The sequence below is a fragment of the Diplotaxodon limnothrissa genome, linkage group LG6 (genome assembly GCF_057381915.1).
Source record: "Diplotaxodon limnothrissa isolate DT_005_m linkage group LG6, D_limnothrissa_male_GT1.1, whole genome shotgun sequence".
In the NCBI taxonomy this organism is placed as follows: Eukaryota; Metazoa; Chordata; class Actinopteri; order Cichliformes; family Cichlidae; genus Diplotaxodon; species Diplotaxodon limnothrissa.
Window position 1 is genome coordinate 1,701,298 of NC_140601.1, and position 21,373 is coordinate 1,722,670.

Here is a 21,373-nt window from a genome sequence, read left to right on the forward strand (position 1 = left end):
TGCTGGTGATGTGTAACTGTGTGATCTGAATCTGTATTGATTGTCAGAGAGTAATTTATGTTTATCTCAGAACTTTTCTAATAACATATTTCTAGTGATGTGTATCTGCAGTTACAGCACAACATGACTCATTTCCTGTTGATGCGATGCAGATGTTGATTAGCGGTTCTGAGATCTCTTCCATGACCTGCTCAATAATTAACAACTGTTATAGTGACATTATTACAATCAGTGGATATTTTCTATTCACACCTGTTTCCAATACAGTTATTTCCACATTTATTTTTTATTTTTTCCAAATATATCTGCTCACTCCATCATGTCATAGAAAGAGGGAAACATTGCCTCTGTTGGTGAATCCAAACCCATGATGTCATCCTCGTAGCTGACATCATTTTTAACCCTTTGCTTATTTTATTTTTAAAAATCTTTTATTATTATTTATTTTTTATTTATTCCTATTTCACAGCCTTATATCAAACACATGAGCTGTATTTCAAGCACTGAATTTACACTGTAATGATGTGTTTGTTTGATGGTGCAGTAGCTGGTGTGCAGATAGTTCCCTCATCACTTCCGCCAACGTGAACAGGAAAAACATGTCAGTAGGACACAGAGAGAGGACCGGGGGGCGTGGGGGGCCGTCACTCCTATGAATATGGTGGGGGTTGTTTTTTATGTTTAACTGAGAAATGATCCTCCAAAATAAATGATGTCATGTTACAGCAGCTGCTGTGTTTCGTTTTTATTTAATACTTATTTCATCTGTTCGTTTATCTTTCTTCATCGGTTTGTTCATTTATTTATTTTAATTTCAAAATGTGTGTCATTGCTGCACTTCCGGCTCAACTGCTGGTTCGGGATCGGTTTCCTGTAGTAAGGCGCAAGTGTTCCCGCCACAGACGGACCTCAGATCAGCTGTTGGGGTTAGCCTCTGCCTCCCCATCTTCTCCAATCACAGCTCCGTCCTGTCTGTGCCAAGTGTTGAGCTCGACAGAGGTGGGAGGGAGAGGGGGGTATAAAGGAAGTCGTACCACTTGGTCTTCAAAATAAGAGTCTTGAACTGAACCCTCAGGGTAACCTTACAAAAATGGAGAAAAAAGAAATACCAAATATTACCACATAAAGCATGATGATGTATCAACTCTTTCAATAATATTCTTGCTAATAACCTGTTGTGTGATTTGTGCAACCGTGTAGGTTTAAGCAGCCCTGTCCTGACCGAACTTGTTCCATACATGCATCACGTAGAAAGCATCTTCCCAGTAAACACTCCTGTTTTGTAGCGTTAGTTAGTCCCTCTGTCTCTGCAAACCTTCCGTTTGTGTTGTTGGCCGCAGAACTCAGTAACTCAGCTTAGGCTTTGTTGCTGTATATTCAATCTAATCCATCAAACACACACACACACACACACACACACACACACACACACACACACACACACACACACACACACACTGAATAAATACTCGATTAAGAGTTTTGCTGTGAAGTGTCGAGCAGGAAGCAGTCCGAGTGCCTCTCGGGCGCTTGGTTCGGCCACTTTCGTTTGTGGTATCCGTCCCAGCCTGCTCCCGGCGAAGCACGGAGACACACGGGATTAGGAGCAGCAGATGCTCCGGTCCTCGGAGCGCAGGACGTCCCCGGTCACACCGACGTGTCTACCTGTGCCTGTGGAAGCTCCCGTTATCAGCAGCGAGGGAGGCGCATTACAGGGAGGCTCAGCACGCTGCATCAGCGGGACTCTTTATTCTAAAGCAGCAGGTTTAACGGGGCCTGTCAGTCTTAGTTAGTCAGGCAGTCTGGTGGAGCCGGCCCGATGTGATTGGGTGGAGGTGGTGGTCACTCTGGCTGCTGGTGTCATGGTTCCAGTCGGAGATGGGCCCGAGCTCTTGTTCGTCGGCGCAAACAGCGCAGTGATACGCGGTGATGCGGATCTCTTGCTGTAAATCCACCTGCAGCCACCGTAAGGGCTGCTGTTCCTAATAATGTGCCTTTAATGCTTCCGCAGGGCTCTGCGTGTATGGCCGGCTCCCGGTGCCGTGGAACTGCGGCATCCATCAAACGTGCGGGATGACGGAAGGAACCGAGCCTCCTCTCTCACCCACACGCTGAGGAGGCGTTCATGGGCAGCGGGAATTCCAAACACTGCGTGACTTGAACGAGTTGAAACTTTGTCAGGCAGGAGCTGTTGGGGCAGCATGGGGGGGTGATGAACAGATGAGACGTTTGGCTCAGTAACGGAAGAAGGACATAAACTGAGCAGTAACCTACAGCACACACTGGGGCGACCACAGCAGCGTCGTGGTTAAACAATACTGTCGGCTCATTGGTCTCTGTGACACTATGATGGTGGGAGGCACCATCACCTCGTACCCGAGGACTGCGGTGGTCTGAGAATCAGGGTTTCAGAGCATCTGGAGAACTGTCAGCACTATGGACTACCACTCCGAGTGCTGCTTCTGTGACCCTGAGGAGGGTCACGGCAGCCTCGATGAGCCAGCTCTGCATAGCATCCACGCACCCAACCGGATCCGGCCCTCCTCGTACCGAGCCTTGAGGAGTGCTGTGTCCAGCCTGGCCCGCATCGATGACTTCTTCTGTGAGAAGATCGGTTCAGGCTTCTTCTCGGAGGTCTTCAAGGTATGTGACCTCACCTGAGTCAACTGCAGCGTCAGAGTAGTCCTCTGCTGGTGTGCCCCATAATCCCCCCGTGAAGAAGCCATGTTTCCTTCATCTTCCCACACATTCAGATAGACAGACAGTGGCTGGGGTCTGACACTTTATAGCAGGTGTGGGGAACTCCTCGAGGGCCGGTGTCCTGCAGCTTTTAGATGTGTTCTTGACCCAACACAGATGATCCACATGACCTCCTCAACATGTCTTAAAGTTCTCCAGAGGCCTGATGATGAACTAATCATGTGATTCAGGTGATATCTACAACCTGCAGGACGCCGGCCCTCCCTGCTCTGCTTTATAGCCTTTACAGATGAGTTTCCTCTGCTGAGAAAATCAGTTTGTCCTGCTTTTGTTTTTGCTAGATTTCTGCTAGCTTTAGATGTTGGAGGTGAAAGGTTTATTGTCAACTAATGCAGACTGACAGGCGTTTGGAAAGTAGGATGGCATTTATTGTATTAATAGATGTTTCTGAAGTAGAATTTTCCTGCACGTGAATTTTTGATTCTCTGAGCACACGTTTTAATAAGACTTTGCAAAAAGACCACATTTGGAGAGTTGAGGGTTTAGCAGTGACACGATTCGTTTTGTCACTCACAGACTTTATTCACAGTAGAACACAGAAAAGAAATACAACTTTTAAACTAAGAAAACGGACCATTTAAGGAAAATATTAGCCCGTTTGTAATTTGATGGCAGCTGTACAGCTCAAACTCTTGGGACAGGGCTGTGATTCCCCCTGTGCAGCATCCCCCTCTATTCTCCGAGAGAAGGTTCAAGTCTGGGACCAGACTAGTACCTGGATGTTTGGGAGAGGACTATGGGCCCGCTGTCTAATAGAGGATCGTAGCTGCTCAATAGTCCTGGGTCGTCTTTATTGTATTTTTCTGTTTTCCATTCCTCGGTGACAGCTGGAGAGCCGACAGGTCAGTGCACCATCTTGACTCTTGTACTACGAAGCCGTGCTGTTGCCATAGATACAGCCAGTTGCTCCCCCGGATCATTTTTAGCCTTTTAGTTTAGTTTTAGGTGATTTTCAGTCACGTACTCTAAGTTATAGTCGTTTATTAGACATCAGACAGTTAAAATGTTCTTCCTGCTGTGAGTTTGCAGTTGTTATTAGTAATGCTTTGTTGTCAGCTAATAAGCTATTGATTTATTACTTATGCCATGATCCACAACCTGAAAAGAATATGTGACGGCACATAAAGCCACCCTTGGTGACAGTCATGTGTCCCTGCACTGTAGTGTTTGTGAGACTAAATGAAATATGAACTGGTGCAGGTTAACCCTCTGTACCCGGTTAGTATTCCCACAGAGCGTCCAGAACTTTGAAGGAAACACTTGAACGTATCGAATAAACCACTGAAAAGTGTTAATTTATATTTTCCATGAGGGTACGGTGGGATTTTAGATGGGCGGGGTGTAGGAGAAGTGTTCACCTCAGCCGGTCGCAGCAGATGGCCCCGCCCCTCCCTGAGCCTGGTTCTGCTGGAGGTTTCTTCCTGTTAAAAGGGAGTTTTTCCTTCCCACTGTCACCAAAGTGCTGCTCATAGGGGGTCATATGATTGTTGGGTTTTCTCTGTATGTGTTATTGTAGGGTCGACCTTACAGTATAAAGCGCCTTGAGGCGACTGTTGTTGTGATTTGGCGCTGTGTAAATAAAACTGAATTGTATATGAGCTGAATAATAAAGTTAGTCAATCATCAGCACAAGACCATAATAAAGAGAATGACCGTGTAGTTTGGAGCTGGCTGAACAACACATGGCTGGATGGCATGAGCTTCATCACACTCCTCCTCCACTGCTCCCTCGTCACCTCATTCTCTTCCTCCTGACCTGAGCCCTTACCTCCTTAGCTGACGTCAGAGCTGTAATGAAGGAAACTGTGCATAAACATGCAGAATGATTTAGTCATGATATATTTGCAGTTATTGCCAGCAGACTAGATGTGCAACCCTTCTCTATAGAGAAAATAAAGTAGTCTCTAAAAACCTGACAGCTAGCCACCTGTGATGTGATGCTAGGACCACAGATGCAGCCCACAGTGTCTTTAAAAAGCCACACTTCCTTGTGATAAAGGGTCTGATTACACTGGCACATCATCTGAGAGTTTACTTGCTGATGACGTCAGAGCGACGATGCTGCACCTCAAAGCTTCAGTAAGACCAGCGGTTTGGGATATCCTCGTCACCCCTTGGTTATCGTTGCAGCAGACGCTCTCTGACCTGTTTCACTGCCTCACAGACATGGATGCTTCACACTGGGCTTGTTGACAGCGGAGCTAAACAGCCTTCTGACAGGATACAAACTACAGCCAGTGTGTTTTGATTTGTCGGGGAAACATGGAAACTATTTGATGCACATATATCTGTTTTTAATCCTAATTTATGATTAAGTGTCTCCAGTCTGTGGTATACGCTTGTCGGCCAGTGGCAGTTGTTATTAGTCAACAGTGGGATACAGAAGGTTAAACAGAGCATATGTGTGTGGGCGGAGTCACAGGCCCATTTTGGCAGTTTGGTTTTGATTGATCAAAGTGTTCCTGAGAGGATTTCATTTCCTGTTGAGGAGTTTTTCCAACTTGTCCAACTCTGAGTTATTAGTGGCACCAGCTGTGCTCGAGGCACAAGCTTGGACCTGTTTTACGGCTCCGGTACCCACTCGGACCAGATTTACATCAACTGGTGCCAGTTGATCTGTGGCTATGGGAAGGGCTACCCCAATAAATTCACTGGTGACTGCAGGACACTTACCCCAGGTTTTGCCAGCGCTATCACGATATCACTGTACTTCACTCACGATACTATATTATGGCAATTTCACCTTTTTTTTTTTTAGTACAAATGATGTCGTCAAAGTTGAACTTTGACAGTATCTGTTTGATCCAACATGACAAAGTTGTGGTATTGTCAAGCGCTGTCACTGAAACCTGGCGTCAATGTTGCCATAAGAAGGAGTCGTCCTGCTGTCGGTCTGATATCAAACTCAAAGTTAGCAATTACATGGAACCTGTTTCAGATAGTACGAGCACCGACTGCCATCAGAGACTCTCTGACTTTTAAAAAGGGAGTTCTTCCTCCCCACAGTCATCGCAGGAGATCATCTGATTTCAGTGCTGTATGAGGGAACCATTATGAACCATTATAAACTGGTGATATACAAATGAGATTGTATTGAACTGAGGAGACAAAGGAAAACCAAACATGTGCAAAGCTTTTAAGACTTGTTTTCTTCTTCCTTTCCAGGAATAGAAAACATTATCGCAGCTATTCAGCAAACCACTCACAGCAGGTCTTCACTCCAGTGTGTTTATGTTTGTGTTAATGTTCAGAACAGCACAGATGAGTGATTCCTCACTGACGATCGCTCCTCGTTTTTTAATAAACGGGCAAAGTTTTCCTTTAAAGCCTTCATTCAGCGTAGCAGTGGACACTTAAATTAGCATGTTTCTTCATTTGGCATCATCAATTGGAAATATCTCATTAACTACTTGAGTTTTCAAATACAGGAAACAGCTGTTCCTGTGTCAGTCAGTCAGTGTTAGAGCTTTTATTTCTTTTTGACTGTACAGAAGTCAGACTGACATCTTAGCAAACTTCTCCATAGCTCCTTTTCAGCAAAGACACAGTTTAACAATTTCCCAAAAGAAAAAATATTATTCGGAAATACACGAGTTAGCTTGTAAAACATTGATTTGAATCTACATTTTACATTTCTGATTTTAGCCTCGTATAGAAACAGAAACTTTCCTGTGGTCAGATTTAGTGAATGGTATGTGTGCAATTTAAAACTCCATGGGGCGGAGCAACAGATGCCTCCAGCCCTGGATGTTGTCTCATCCATGGATTGAGGTTTGCATCAGCTGCTGACAGCTCTCAGTGACGCTCAGCATAGAGGCTGACACGACTGCCTCGGTTAGTGCCTGGTGATGTAGCTCCCTTAAACCTTGCATAGCCGTTACTCTGCAGTAGGTAAGCAAGTGCAAGGTCTGTCCCTGGTTTACCAAACATCAAGCAATATTTGATGCTGCACCTACAGCAGGCAAGCTGAAGGCTGCCAGCATCCTTTTTTTATTTTTCCAAAGACTGTTTCAGTTCTCATCCAAACAGCTGATGTGAAGTTCCAGATATTTACCCCCAGTGAGGTTGTCACCTTGTCCTAATGGTAGCCTGTGAAAGCACCAAATCACAACAACAGTTGCCCCAGGGCCTTCACGCTGTAAGGTAGAGGTCCTTAAATGACTGAGAGAACCCCAACGGCCTCCTATTATGTATGCGTATAAGACGTCTGCCTTACATGCAAAGGAGCACTGGTTAGAGGTTGAGAGGAGACACAAGCCCAGCCGAGGGTGGTCACAAGCTGCTGTAGTCCTAGCCTGGGTAAATGGGACGGTTCATTAAATGTGGTACCAAGACTTGTGTGGTCAACTTTCACACGTGTGGTTTGATACCAGGATTATTCAAAAAGTCTCAGATGTGGTTGGGTTTCCAGAGCTCATCAAACAGCTGACATTTCTACATGTAACCTGGCTAAAGACAGAATAGTTACGAGCATGTGTGTCATTATTGTAAACAGCTGCACCTGTAGCGTGAAGTTTCCTGCTGCACTGCATCACTTCCCCCAAAGTAGAGCAGCTCAATCGCATTAAGTAAAGCTGCTGTGTGACTACAGTGTAGAGCTTTGTGTCTGCTGCTCGCATGCCTGCAAACTTGGTGCTGTTACACAAAAAGCCGAGTGTAAAACCTTCTTTCTTTATTTCAGTCCTTCTTTTTTTAATACTTCTTTTTGTAAGAAATAACAAATATGCAGAAGATGGATGGACGCACATTTAGGGGCATCAACAACTTTCCCCTTTTGCACCACAGTTCACTTTTCTTCCAGGTAACCGTGTGTGTACATGAGTGATCGCCTCCTGAGCGGAGGCTCAAGAAGATGTGAAGGCATGCAAAGCAGCACGCCTTATTATTTGCTCAGGGAGAGGTTTATACAAAGTGGAGATTTTTCTTCTTCTAAGCCAAAGATTTACCCCCCAGAGCCAAAGAAAGAGCAAAAGCTTTTATTGTCAGTGTGAAAGTGCAGACGTGAGTGTGGAAACGTCACCAGTTTAATTGTCTCACACTTAAATGAATGAATGCTTTTCCACACTTAAACTTGGATATTTTGCAGCTTGTTCTTGTTTGCTCACCAGAAAACTCAGTTTGCGCATGGTTTCATTCTCTAAAAAGGAAAAAATTCAAGATTTTTATTTGCCATTTGTGCACATTTTAATTCTTGTGCAGAGCTCTCTAGGACAAGTCACATTTTAACCCTCTCAGGGCAGGCGTTGCAGATTTGCAACAGTTAAAAATGAACAACCTGATCACCCCACATACATAAATTATGAGTTTCTTTTACTCAGAAGTACCACTGCAGGACTTGGTTGTGCATTAGCAACAAAAAGTTTAATTTGAGCCTGAGAGGGTTAAGAGGTAAAAGCAAAGCAATGGCTGCTGTGCAGGTCTTCTTAGGTTTGGACATGGGGACCAGCGGGGACAGACTGGGTGGACCGTAGGGTCAAATGCATCGTGTCCACTTCTTTTATTCCATTTTGAAATGAGACTGTGTGTTTAAGTTTCACAAATGCATGTTTGTTAAAGTAATTAATAATTTTACCACATGCTGGGAGCACTTCTTCCATGTTTATTGTTTTGTTTGTTTTGTAGCTAAAGACAACATATTTAAGATTGCATATTCAGCAACGTGGCTGAGCTCTAATAATCAAATAATGGTAGCAAGCATGATGAGTCAGCTACATCTATAAACTGTGTAGATGCTACACACAGATGAGGTCTGCTGCAGTGCTGTTTGGCCCTTCCTGACGTCCTATTTTTTGTATGTTTGTTACTTAAATGTTTCAGACCGTCAAACAAATTTAAACATTAGACAAAGATAACACAACTAAATAGAAAATGCAGTTTGTTATTGAAGGCGTTAATTATAAAGGGGGAACAAAAATCCAAACCCAGGCCTGATTACTGCCACAGCTGTTCCAGATCAAGAGATCACATAAATAGGACGTGCCTGACAAAGCAGACCAGAAGATCCTCAAAAGCCGGACGACATGCCGCGATCCGAGGAAATGCAGGAACAGCTGAGAAACAAAGTTACTGAGATCTCTCAGTCTGGAAAGGGTTATAAAGCCATTTCTAAAGCTCCGTGAGAGCCATCATCCACCAATGATGAAAACATGGAACAGCTGAAAGAGCGACGACTCATCCAACGGGTCACAAAAGAGCCCAACATCCAAAGAACTGCAGGCCTCACTTGCCTTAGTTAAATCAAATCAAAATCAAAGCAAACCAGTTTTGTTGTCACATCACATGTACACTGGTACAGCACTGCGAGTGTCATTGTTGTGTGTGAGCTTCACAAGCAACAGAGGTGCAAAATGCAATAATAGAAGAACAAGCAAAATATAAGGATGGGAATCTGAGAATTATAAGAATGAATATGTGTGCATTACTGAATCTATCCATCTATCCATCTATCCATCTATCTATCTATCTATCTATCTATCTATCTATCTATCCATCCATCCATCTATCCATCTATCCATCCATCCATCCATCCATCCATCCTACAGAGGTTAGCAGTTGAAAATGTGCAAGACAAATGGCATTCATCTACATTGTGGAGTGCATAGTGTACTGATAAGAGAAGATGAGGTGTCTATGAAGTGTTCAGCAGCCTGATGGCCTGATGGAAAAGGCTCTGTCTGCTGGTTCGGTTCCTCCTCACTTTCTTCAGGCACCGCTGCCTGTAGATGTCCTGGAGGGAGGGAAGCTCACCTCCAATTATCCTTTCGGCACACCGCACTACTCTCTGGAGAGCTTTCTGGTTGTAAGCGGTGCTGTTGCCGTACCAGGTGGTGATGCATCCAGTGAGGACGCTCTCAATGGCACAGCAGTAAGCCGTCTCATCACCTTTGGTGATAAGACCCACCACTGTAGTGTCCTCTGCATACTTCACAATGATGTTGGAGTTGCTAGTGGCCGTGCAGCCGTAGGTGTAGAGTGAGTACAGGAGAGAGTTATGGTCAGTGTTCATGACTCCAGGCCATTATTGCCCAGAGTCTTTCTTATGGCAGAGTTCAAAGACGAAACCCACTGCTGAGCAAAAGAACCATAAAGACTCGTTTACCAGAAAACATCTTGATGATCCCCCAGACTAGAGCAGGGCGATGTGACCAAAAATATTTATCATGATATTTTGCGATAACGATATAACTGATGATATAATCGACACGAGACAAAATACTTTACAACTCCACAACTTTATTAGTGCAAAAACCATCAATGTATTTTCACTTAAACAAGCAGCTGTTTTTATGTGCATTAAAGTTATATAAAAATGTAACAGTGCAAACTCCTCGCTGACAGTTTAACCAAAAGGCATTTCCAGTGGAAACTGGCCGACACATCCTCAGCATCACCATGTATAACATCCACAACACTTAAAAAGAGCTTATACACACACAATACGGTAACATTATGTTGAAGCACAGTACGTATCACTCCGCGAGGCTCCGCCTACGATAGCCGTAACGCTCCCACAATCCATCAAGCGGTGCGGCTTCGTAGCTTAGCAAAGTCGTACTGAAACATTTGACAGATTTTCGAGCGCCGTGCACATAAAATCGTTTCGAGGTCATAAACACAACCAGAGTTCATACATAAGGCACACGGGATTATAAGGGGCTCTGTCGACTTTCAGAAAAATCAAAGGATTGATTTTAAGTGCGCCGTATTTTCCAAACAACACGGTAATAACGACGGCCCGCTAGCATGCGCTACCAAAAATAGTGCTTTGTTGTGTATCTGACGGACGAAAGCTAAACCAGTTCCACACCAGTGAAGCTGCAGCATTTTTACAAACCAGTTCAGGTTCATCGTTTCATTCAACGATCCACTTTCACCCTCCTCATTCTGCGTCGCCGGCATGCTTTTGCCACCGTGTGCGTATGTAAACAAAGGCACTGCGCCTGTGCATTTTACCCATATTCTATCGCCATGTTTCATTTTCCTATCATTGCCCAACATTATACTGGTATTACCGTGAACGGTATGATATGGCCCAGCCCTAGCCCAGACTTTTGGAAAAACACTCTGTGGACTGACGAGACAAATGTTGAAGGTGTGTGTCCCATTACATCTGGAGTAACAGTAACAGCATTTCAGAAAACATCATACCACAGTAACATATGTTGGTGTCAGCGTGATGGTCTGGGGCTGTTTTGCTGCATCAGCACCTGGAAGACTTGCTGTGGTAAATGGAAGCACGAGTTCTGCTGTTTACCAAAACATGATGGAGAATGTCCGCACATCTGTTCATGACCTCAAGCTGAAGCTCACTTGACAATGATCCGAAACACACCAGCAAGTCTACCTGTGCATGGCTGAGTCCTCTGAGTCCTCTGCATGGCTGAGTCCTGACCTGTATCCGATTGAGATGCTGTGGCATGACCTTTGAAAGGTGGTTTATCCTTGAAAACCCCCCAATGTGGCTGAATTACAACAAATCTGCAAAGATGAGTGGGCCAGCAGTGCTGCAAGAGACTCATTAACAGTTACTGCAAACGCTTGATTGCAGTTCTTCTGCTAAGGGTGGCCCAACCACTTATTAGGTTTGGAAGGCGATCACTCTTTAACACAGGGCTAAACACCTTCATCTGGAAACTGCATTTTGTGTTTACTTGTGTTATCTTTGTCTAATATTTAAATTTGTTTGATGGTCTGAAGCATTTAAGTGTGACAAACATACAAAAAAGTAAATTAGGAAAGTGGCAAACACAGTAATAACATGTTTACTAACTAATTTCACCCAATAAAACTACAGTAGAGTTCTTGGATTTTCTGTGTCACACAGCAGAGCATATTATTCGTGTAAGAACTCCATTACAGTGCACAATAAGCAACAACAGCACAAAGACCACACAAAATGCAACCAGAGGAGCAGAGACAGCTGCTGCAGTGTTAGTCTTTAACAGTTTTTATTTCATATGTTTTCACTTTTACTTTACAATAAACACGTTCTATCAGTATCAGGACTTAAGTCTCCTTCTTGTCAGTTTGAAGGTCCAATCACAGCACCCAACTCAACAGTAGCATCTCTGATGGAGGTGAGCTGGCGTACAGGGTGGAGGTAGAGAACAACCTGAAGCTAAACATCCTTAAAACCAAAGAACTCATAATGGACTTCAGGAGGCACAGACAGGTCCACTCCCCTCTCATTATAAGTGGAGAACTGGTGGGTTCTGGGCACCCACATCTCTGCTGATCTCAGCTGGACCCACAACACTATCACCCAGTAAAGAAGGCCTTACAGGGACTGCACCTCCCCCGAGGAAAAATAACCTGGACCAGGAGCTGCTGCTGGCCTTCTACAGCTCCTCAGTGGTGTTTGATACTCAGGAGCCACGACTGAGAACAGGAAGGCTGCACAGAGAGTCATTAACACCGCCTAAAAAGTCATTGGCTGCCCTCTGCCCCCCCTGGAGGCCATCACCAGGTCCTCCTGTCTCAGGTAAACCAGGGCCATCACAGGTGTCCCCTACACCCCGCCCACCACCTGTTTGACCCGCTGCCCCCTGGTTGGCTTTAGGTCAATCAGGTCCCACACCTCCAGACTCCCGGGCCATTCAGACTGTTAACAAGCACTGGTTGTGTGTATGTGTGTGCGTGCGTGCACACACATGCGCTCTGCTCAGTAGCAGCCCAGTGGATTTGTGCAGATCAGGAGGAGTGATGGGAAATCCAGAAAGCCTATTAGCTGTACTATTAATATACGCACACAAACACAAACGCATGCAAGTGCTTGGAGGTGCAGACACTGTATCAACTTTGCAAACACCAGTCAGTGACCCTGGTGACCACATGACCTACTGTAGCTGCAGCTCAAACTGTACGTATCAAAATAAGGCGAGGGAGACAGAGTTTATGGCCTCGTGAGGCTATTGTGCTAAAATGTGCAGCTGTGACGAGTCACTTGTACCAAACGTTTCTCCCAATGAAACATTCAGATGAACAGAATCAGCGTTCTCGGGGTCCAACGTTACAGGATTGTGTTACATGCTGGTCTTAAATTTCACAACTTGAGGTTTTGTGGCAGACTTTGTTGAAGCAGAGGTGGAGAGACGTTCACACTGTTAGTCTGTGAACAATCATTCTCTGCCTTTGGCTTTCTCTTTCTCTGTACCAGGTGCAGCACAGGATCACAGGGCAGGTCATGGCACTGAAAATGAACACGCTGGCTAGCAACAAAGCTAACATGCTACGAGAAGTGCAGCTTATGAACAGGCTGTGCCATCCCAACATTCTTAGGTAGGTGTAAATGTGCTGATTAAAAATTCAATGTTCGATTTTGATTACAGTGAGATTCGAAGAACATTTTGCCCCTTAAATAAATAAAATCATCCTTTAAAAAATGCTTTTTGTATTTACTCTGCTGATCTTTGTCTAATATTAACATCTGTTCGATAATCTGAAATATGTAAGTGTGACATATACCAAAAAGATACAAATGAGCAAGGGGGCAAATAGCTTTTAAAAGCACTGTGTATATGTTGTACATTAATGTTTGTTCTATATTTATTGCATGAATAAGACCTTTGCCAGAGTTAACTTCAGCACATTTTAACAGGTTCACTCAAAAGAAAAAATCAAAAAAAGGTTTTTTACACTTTATTTTTGTAGACTTTAAAATGGAAATCTCATTTCCCCTCATAAAAGGCCGATCAAAAACAAATCATATTGAAGCTTAAAATGTGTAATAATAACAATTTACAAAGTCTAAAGTTTTGAAGTTGTGACACAAATGTTCTGTCGTTCCTCTGAGGGACACAAGGGGGTGCCACATCAACACATTCCAAGCTGTCCATCGATGGATGGGCGCCATGGTTACTGACACATAGAAGTGATTAAATCGTGTTTCTTGACTTCCTGTCAGGTTTCTCGGGGTTTGTGTGCATGAAGGTCAGCTGCACGCTTTGACTGAGGTAAGACTTTTGTTTTGTCCTCTTCGTGCTGACAACATTTCCAGGTTTCCACAGCTACACCTTATTCTCATGTCTCTCCTCCTATATTCATTTAGAAGTTGTGCAAAGACGACATTCAAACATTCAAAAGCAAGAAATGCTAAGTCCCATTTAGAGAGGCCCATCAGGGTCCCCGGAGGACCAGGGGATTAAACCAGCCCACGTTTAGCAGCTCTGCATGTGTTTGGGCAGCTTTCCTGATTCATATATTTTCCTTAATGCAGTGAATTCTTGCACTGGGTAGCAGGTCTGAGGTTGGGACACATGTTTTAAACTGTGTGCTGGGAAGAATCCCCTGACTGGTTTACAGTGGGAGACATGGCACCTGAGTTGGTCAGACCACAGGACAGCTTCCCTCTTGAGATAAATGAGCTTGCAGCATTTCTGGATCTTGCTTGTGTCTGGCTCACCCTATCGTCTCTTTCTGTGCAGTACATAAACGGGGGTAACCTGGAGCAGCTGTTGGACAGTGACCTGTATCTGTCGTGGGGAGTCAGGATGGCTCTGTCTCTGGATATCGCCCGAGGACTGCAGTACCTGCACAGTAAGGGCATATTCCACAGGGACCTCACATCCAAGGTACGGCACACGAGTCGCGTACCTGCACTGATGAAAGCGACGACAAAAATGAAACTTTTTAAATTGTACTTCTGTCTCTCTCATTGTTCTTTATAGAATGAGACTGTTTTTACCAGCTGTTGTTTGCATATATTCATTTCTCGACTGTTTATCTGTTGCAGAATTGTCTGGTTCGCTGTGAGAATGGCACGTTCACTGCTGTGGTGGGAGACTTTGGCCTGGCAGAGAAGATCCCTGATTACAGGTGCAGGACAAATCTTTTCTCTCCTGAGCTTCTATAAATTTGATCAAAGCAGCTGTTTTGTCTGTGTTAGAGAGCGTGGTCTGTTTGTGCACAGGTACCAGAATGTGTCCCAGACATTAAAAGGAAAGTGGAAACATCGTAACCTTCTATTAAAAAGTCAAATCCAGCGATTCTCCACTCCAGCTCTGATCGTTCTCACGTTAAAATAAACGGGAATTAATATTCAAACGTTATATTCCTTGTTTTCATGTATGATCTACAAAGTGATCATTGGCAGGATTTTTTTAAGTGTGATTAGATAGATCATGAAGAGCATTCACATTAGGTTCCTAATGACAGACCGGTCCACTCCCCTCTCTTTACAGTGAAGGTTCAGAGAAGCAGCCTCTGGCCATTGTGGGCTCTCCGTACTGGATGGCCCCTGAGGTTCTGAGAGGAGAACTTTACAACGAGAAGGTGAGCGTCTTTGGTTCTGTAAAACTGGAGTACAGTATTAGAGTGTAATCTTTTTGTGACCCTCCTTCCTTTATTTAATTATAAGCAATGAACTCTTTACTCGGTACGAGCCAGTGGCTAATATTAGCTGATGTTAACAGACTGTCTGGATTCCTCGTGTTTGTCTTACCCTCTGTTTTCTCTTCTTTTTTTATTTGAACTTGTTATTTTGAATATGTTGGTATTTGTGTTGTCTTTGTGCGTTTGTAGAAACGCAGGATACTGAGTGACCAGTATCCTTTCACACAGTCACATATGATGGGTTGGGGCTAGCTTACAACTGTGCTAACTGTGTGCTGTAACTAGCAGCTGCTACAACAATGTGTAACTATAGGAACATTTCTCAGTATAAGCAGCCAAGCAAAGCCACATAATGTTGTGGCAAATCCACTGATCCAAGAAAAATGGGTCAGACATCAGTTATAGAAGCGATAGTCTTTATATAAGACTTCGAAAAAGGGTGTACAACACAAAAACTGACCAACATCAGAGCAACATATCATAATGGGTCCCGCAAACCTTTTAGTTAAATATGAATAACTTCCATCTCTACAACAAAGGATCCTGGGAAATGAAGTCTCGAATGAAAATAAGTATTAAATGCTCTTTTTTGGCAGAAAATGAAATCTATAATTAACAGCTCTCGCTAAATATGTGGCTGGCAAGAAATCATTTACCACATAACCAAAATGCTGTTATCAAAACAATAAATCGCAACAAAGTTACAACAAGTAATAGATTCAGAATTCAGTTCTGACTCCCCCTGAAACCATAAAAGCATGTGTGAAGTGTTTCCACAGTCTGTGGCTGAGCGTTCTTCCAACAGATGACCAAAAATGAAGGTTATTCCTTTCTCTTAGTTTGAAATGTTCCTTCTTAATCTCACTCTGAGTTCAACACCGTTCACCAATTGCATGTGGAGTTGAGCTGACAGGGACCCCAGTCAGAGTCAGACGCTGATAGGAAACGCATCGTTGCCGTTTCCTCTTTCAGCCACGTCGAGTTTGCAGTGAAGATGAAATTTATTGCAGACATTATTGCAAACATACAAAGCAGCTAAAAGATCCCTTTGTATGTTTGTCTTACCCCCCACCCACCCAGTCACGGCAGATTGCTACCAGAGCGTTGTTCTGTTGTAGGTTTCTTCCTGTTAAAAAGGAGGGTTTTCCCCCACTGTTGCCAAAGCACTGTTGCTCATAGAGGTCATATCATTGTAGGGTCTCTACCTTATAATATAAAGCACCCTGAGGCAGTTGTTGTTCTGATTTGACGCTGTATAAATAACATTTATACAGCCCTTTGCCGTCGTCTCATCTTAGCTCTCCATGTCAGAATCAATGCACACATCATAGCACGTCATCAAAGACCTGATCAGTTCGTTTACATCCGGATCACAGATATCGATCCAAACGTGAGACTGGGGAAACCTTAATAAGGGCTACACTGAATGGATACTTCTACTTAACATTAACTGTACCAAAGCAGCCTAACAACTTTCCCAGACAAACCTACTGTAAAATGAAATCTACCACAGTGTAACTGTCAATCATAAGGTCATGTTTGTGTAATTGCATTTAAAGTTACCAACCATTAGACTCTGCCCCCAAATTCTCCAGGTTGTTTGTTTTTGGTCTTGACAGACTTCATAGAGCTCATTTAAGTGAGTTGGTTTCCTGCCAAAGTCCCGCTTTTAAGCTTAGTCCACACGTTTCCAATAAGGTTGATTTCAGGGCTTTGGGAATGCTGTTCCAGAAGCTTAGTCTCCTGTTTTATCAATTCCAAAAGTAGCTTTGGTGTATGTTTGTTATCCATGTTTCAACTGGTGAAGTTGAATAATTTGTTGTTAGCAGGTTGTTTCCAGTACAACTGGCAGCAACCTAGCTCCAGGGCACGATGCTGCCACCTCGACCTGTATGAGTGAATACCTGCCTGTTTCACATGGAACTGATCAAAGACATCATGTTCATCTGATGATGTTAAGAGTTAGTTTCATCCGTCTGGTTTTGAATTTTACTTCTGTATGAAATCTAGTTGGAGCCCTAACACAGCCAGAACTAACGGGACCTCCTCTCTCTTAGGTGGATGTGTTTGCTTATGGCATCATCCTGTGTGAGATCATTGGCCGGATTGAAGCTGATCCTGATTTTTTACCGAGGACAGAGGTAGGAAATAAATCTGTCCCCACAGTCACGCACATTCATACAGCACTTTGCTCTGCACCTTATCTAACATTCACACTGTGAGGGATGCATTCGAGGAACTGGAGGTTCAGCGTCCTGTGATATGCAGGCTGAACACCAACCTGCCAATTAGTAGTCGGCCCACCTGAGCTAGAGATACACAGGGTTAGCTCACGTATACCCAAAACCAGTCATACGGCGTGGGACATGTCAGACCTAATCCAGGCTAAAGCTTTGACCTGAAGCATTTTGAAACTGCTAACTCTCCCAGCTGTGTGTTTGTCTCTAGGACTTTGGTTTGGATGTGGATGCATTCGAGAACATGGCCGGGGACTGCCCACCAGCATTCTTTAATCTCGCCGTGACCTGCTGTAACGTAAGTATACGCACAGCGTGTCACAACCCAAACACGACCGGGAGCTACTGAAGCTTTGTCTGCATCCTAAACCGTGGCTCTGTTCGTCTGTGTCGTTTCAGATGAATGCAGAGAGTCGACCCTCGTTCTCTGACATCGTCTTCACGTTGGAGGCCCTGGAGAGAGAGCAGCAGGGAGAGACGCCTGTTGCACTTGGTAAAAAGACCCTTTTTATCTACTTATTTTTAAAGTTCTACTGTTCTGAATGTTTCACTCTCTCTGGGTCTTAGAGCAGGTTAAAGCCCGACCCCCTGATGTGTCCCTGCGATGCTTTGAAGCATGTTCAGACATCACGGCCACAGCTAACCGGGTTTCGTGTTTCATCTTGCTGCATTGTTGTTCTCATGTTTTAATCAACAAAGATGTATAATACAGAACTACACATGCTGTCACCGCTTGAGCCCAGCTGCCATGCTGCTGCTGAAAACTGCACTGCATTGGAACGAGGCTGCTGATGATGTTAGGGATGCTAACATGTTCTAGCAAAAACTCGAAAAGTAAAAATCCAAAGTAAAACTGTAGTTTTTGTGAAAACTGAGCTTCTACTTAGTTTTATTTACTACAGCTGGATTCTGAACAAGGAGACAAAACCTCACCTGCTGCCTTTGATTGACCGTAAAGCTTTAACATGCTATCGTTAGTCTTAAAGGATGTTTAAGGATGTTTGTAGCACATAAATAAGTCACAGCTATATATGTTGAGTTGCTGTCTGAAACATACATGAAACTATGAAATTATAGCTCATATTTTTTTCACATCAAGGAAAGACCTTACAGAATAATAAACATGTTTGTAGCTCGGTCCTCAAACCTTTATGCTGGTCTGAATACTTTGAGACACGGATTAAAACAAACAGACCTCAGGGTGTTCTGACCAATGAAGCTGATGGATCAGCTTTGCAGGATGGAGCCTAGTCAGGTCTTTACACTGCAGACTGTTTTTCAGACTCATGTATTTTTCATTTGCATGTACTTTATGTACTTTTTGCCTCACTTTTGGGGCCGGCTCATTGGCCACCACTGGAGCTGCAGCACTGTAGAAGAGGCAGGTAAAGAGCAGTTACAGTGAGGTATTATTTTCCGTTTTATCTATCTCCTGTCAAAAATTTAAAAAGAACCCAACGATGTGACGTTACCCTGTGAGTCACACGAGGGATAATGATACCAGTGCAATAATAATGAGCTCCAGCAGAACGAGGCTGAGGACAGAGCAGCCGTTGGCTGCAGCTGGTAGGAGGTGAGGGCAAAGAGAAGACAGAGGAGCATAGCGAGACCTTGTCACGGGGTGATGCCGCCTTGCTGCCAGTGAAAAAAAGAATGTTCTTACACGTTATGTTGTCTTTGTATTTTCTGTGGTTCGTGACCTGTCGTGCTCTCTGACTCTTGTTCCATCTTCCACCTTGTTTCCCTTGGTTAGAGCCTGTGGCAGCAGACGTCAGCCCGTACCGATGCCGAAGCTCTCCCTATCACCCTGCGGACCACACTCAGCTATGGCAAGGCTTGGCCAGGAGCCAGTCAGACACGATACCTCCAGGAAGCCTGCCTTCTCCTTTACTCGGGACCCCAGCAAGGGTCAACCCGTTCTCTCTCAGACAGGACTTAAACGGAGGACGGTGCAAACTGTTGGACACTCCCAGCAAGTCCGTCATCTCGCTGACCTTTACCCTACCTGCACTTCCTGACATGTGCACCTCCCCCCACCTTCTTAAAAAAGCGTCAGGGATGAGAGTGCCTCCAAGAAGGTGCCAGTCTCTGCCCTGCACCCCAGAGCTCAGCCGGACTGTGGCTCTGCCCAGACACGCAGCGGGGGAGGAAGAAAAAAAGGATGAGGACGCTCGAGAGGCGGCCATGAAGCACAGGACGTGGGAGGATATGAAGGATGACACAAGGAAGGGGACGAAGGTTTCAGAGAGAATACAAGGAAGGCTGCACGTTGACCATGCAGACATGAGACATGAGCCAAGTGTGAGGAGAGAGTCTTTTGGAAAGGAAATACAGGTGGCAGAGGATCCTGGTTTTCCTGTAGAATTGGAAATGGTGTCTCTGGAGCGATTGGAAGAGGAAGATGACGAAGAAGAGGAGGAGAGCATAAGTTTTACAGAAGCCATGGACTGCACCAAATCTCCTGAGGCAACAGACAGGATCGTGAACGCTACACCTGAAAGACCATTGCTCACCTCTACCTCCTGCAACTCCATACGGACCAAGGGCTGGCGGCTTCCCTTCTCAACGTCTGCCTTGCCTCCTCTGCCACGACTCAACAACAACAACGGCTCAGGCCTGGTAATCAGTCAGCAAGTGCAGTGGGGTCGAGGAGGCCGCTCAAGTGACTACAGTGGAGCCCTGTCCTCAGACCCAAGGGGGCCCTCTGAGCAGGACGAGGCAATTTCCTGTCCAGGCTGCTGCCTGGTAGGCCTGAGTTTCCCTTCGGTGTGCCTCCGTGGTTCAGCTGCCATACCTGCCCCCCGCAGAAGGGCTTCGTTACCACGGCAGCGGCCCTACCGGAACCTCAACGGTACCATAACTGGTGGCAGCGCTTCGTCGTCAGCAGTCACAACCAAAACATTACTGTGTCACAACACAAATGGATTAGTGGGTGCGGGGCCCTCTGTGTCGTGTGAGCCCGGCCGCTCCCTGCCAGAAGCCCAGTCGTAAGAATCCTCGAAGGTGCTTGTTTTGAACTCGTGGCAAAGTGAAGTGGACAAAGGCATAAACAATAAATGTAGTGGGTACTCAATGCTTAATACTGACTCTAGCAGCTGTGCAGTCACTGTAGCCTGTGCTAACACACTGCTGATTAGAGCGCCATCTATTGGGCTGGAGGATTAAACATAACTGTCACAGTGAGAAGCATGGTGGCATAAAGGAAGAGGTGGCCAGGGTTCAGCTGCTTACTTTATTACTTCCAACATTGTATGCTGAGCAGATCTATACATCTAACCAGTCAGGGTTAACGTTACTGCCTCTGGAATGGTGCTCGTTCAGACAGAGCAGCTAGTCTGGCTTACACTGAACTCCCATCTCCACTGAAGCAAACACGCTCTATGTGGAACTGGTTTCCAGACATGTGACAAAGAGGGGCAGGCCTGACTGAATCCACTTGCCAACTGGGCAGTCATTAGCCAACGAGCTAATCCTCCTTTTTGAAACGTGGCATAATCACCTTACAAAATCGATTCCATTTTTTATTCAGTATGACGTCAAATCGAGTGACTGAACTCGGCAGCAAAGTGCCTCCAGAGGACTGGAAATCTTTTTTGCAACCACAGCTATCATCATCGGCTCCCTTGAGATGAATGCAGGTTTACAGGCACTTCCACATTGGCTTCATTTTTCCTAACAGGAAGCTACATCCATATTTTATACTGTGTCCTCAGTGATGAGTGACGAGAGCTAAATGGCTAAATTATTTAAATTATTTATTTACATCTCTGTATAGACAATTTCTAGATGTTTTAGTTTTCACAAAGATTGTGTCAATAATACATTTGAATTGGGAAAAATCAGTTTTCTAATAAAATAAGTGTAAATTAGCTAACTGTGTTTATGAGTAGTAATTAATCAGTAAATGATTTATAACTTGGCATACTCCCTTGATGACACATGTATCCTAACATTAATTAGAAACTTGAAATTTTCATGTGCAAGCAGCTGATGTCACACCTTGTAGGACTGTAACGTCTCCAATGCAGAAAGTTAGATGTTGGTTA

At 44.5% G+C, this 21,373-nt stretch overlaps 1 protein-coding gene across 2 annotated transcripts; it reads left to right on the plus strand.

Annotated features, from left to right (window-relative positions):
- Positions 1 to 2,371: 2,371 nt before the first annotated feature.
- On the plus strand, positions 2,372 to 20,318 carry tesk1a (testis associated actin remodelling kinase 1a). 2 transcript variants are annotated; one of them, XM_085355441.1, is made up of 11 exons: positions 2,372 to 2,643; positions 12,917 to 13,038; positions 13,664 to 13,712; positions 14,184 to 14,330; positions 14,492 to 14,574; positions 14,940 to 15,030; positions 17,148 to 17,231; positions 17,539 to 17,625; positions 17,727 to 17,820; positions 19,081 to 19,525; positions 19,628 to 20,318. In XM_085355441.1, the coding sequence occupies exons 1-11, from the start codon at positions 2,437 to 2,439 to the stop codon at positions 20,316 to 20,318; spliced, it is 2,100 nt and encodes a 699-aa protein (XP_085211567.1). In that variant the 5' UTR covers positions 2,372 to 2,436. The 2 variants fall into 2 exon arrangements, with proteins under 2 accessions (XP_085211567.1, XP_085211566.1); XM_085355440.1 differs by having other exon boundaries at positions 19,081 to 20,318.
- Positions 20,319 to 21,373: the final 1,055 nt, after the last annotated feature.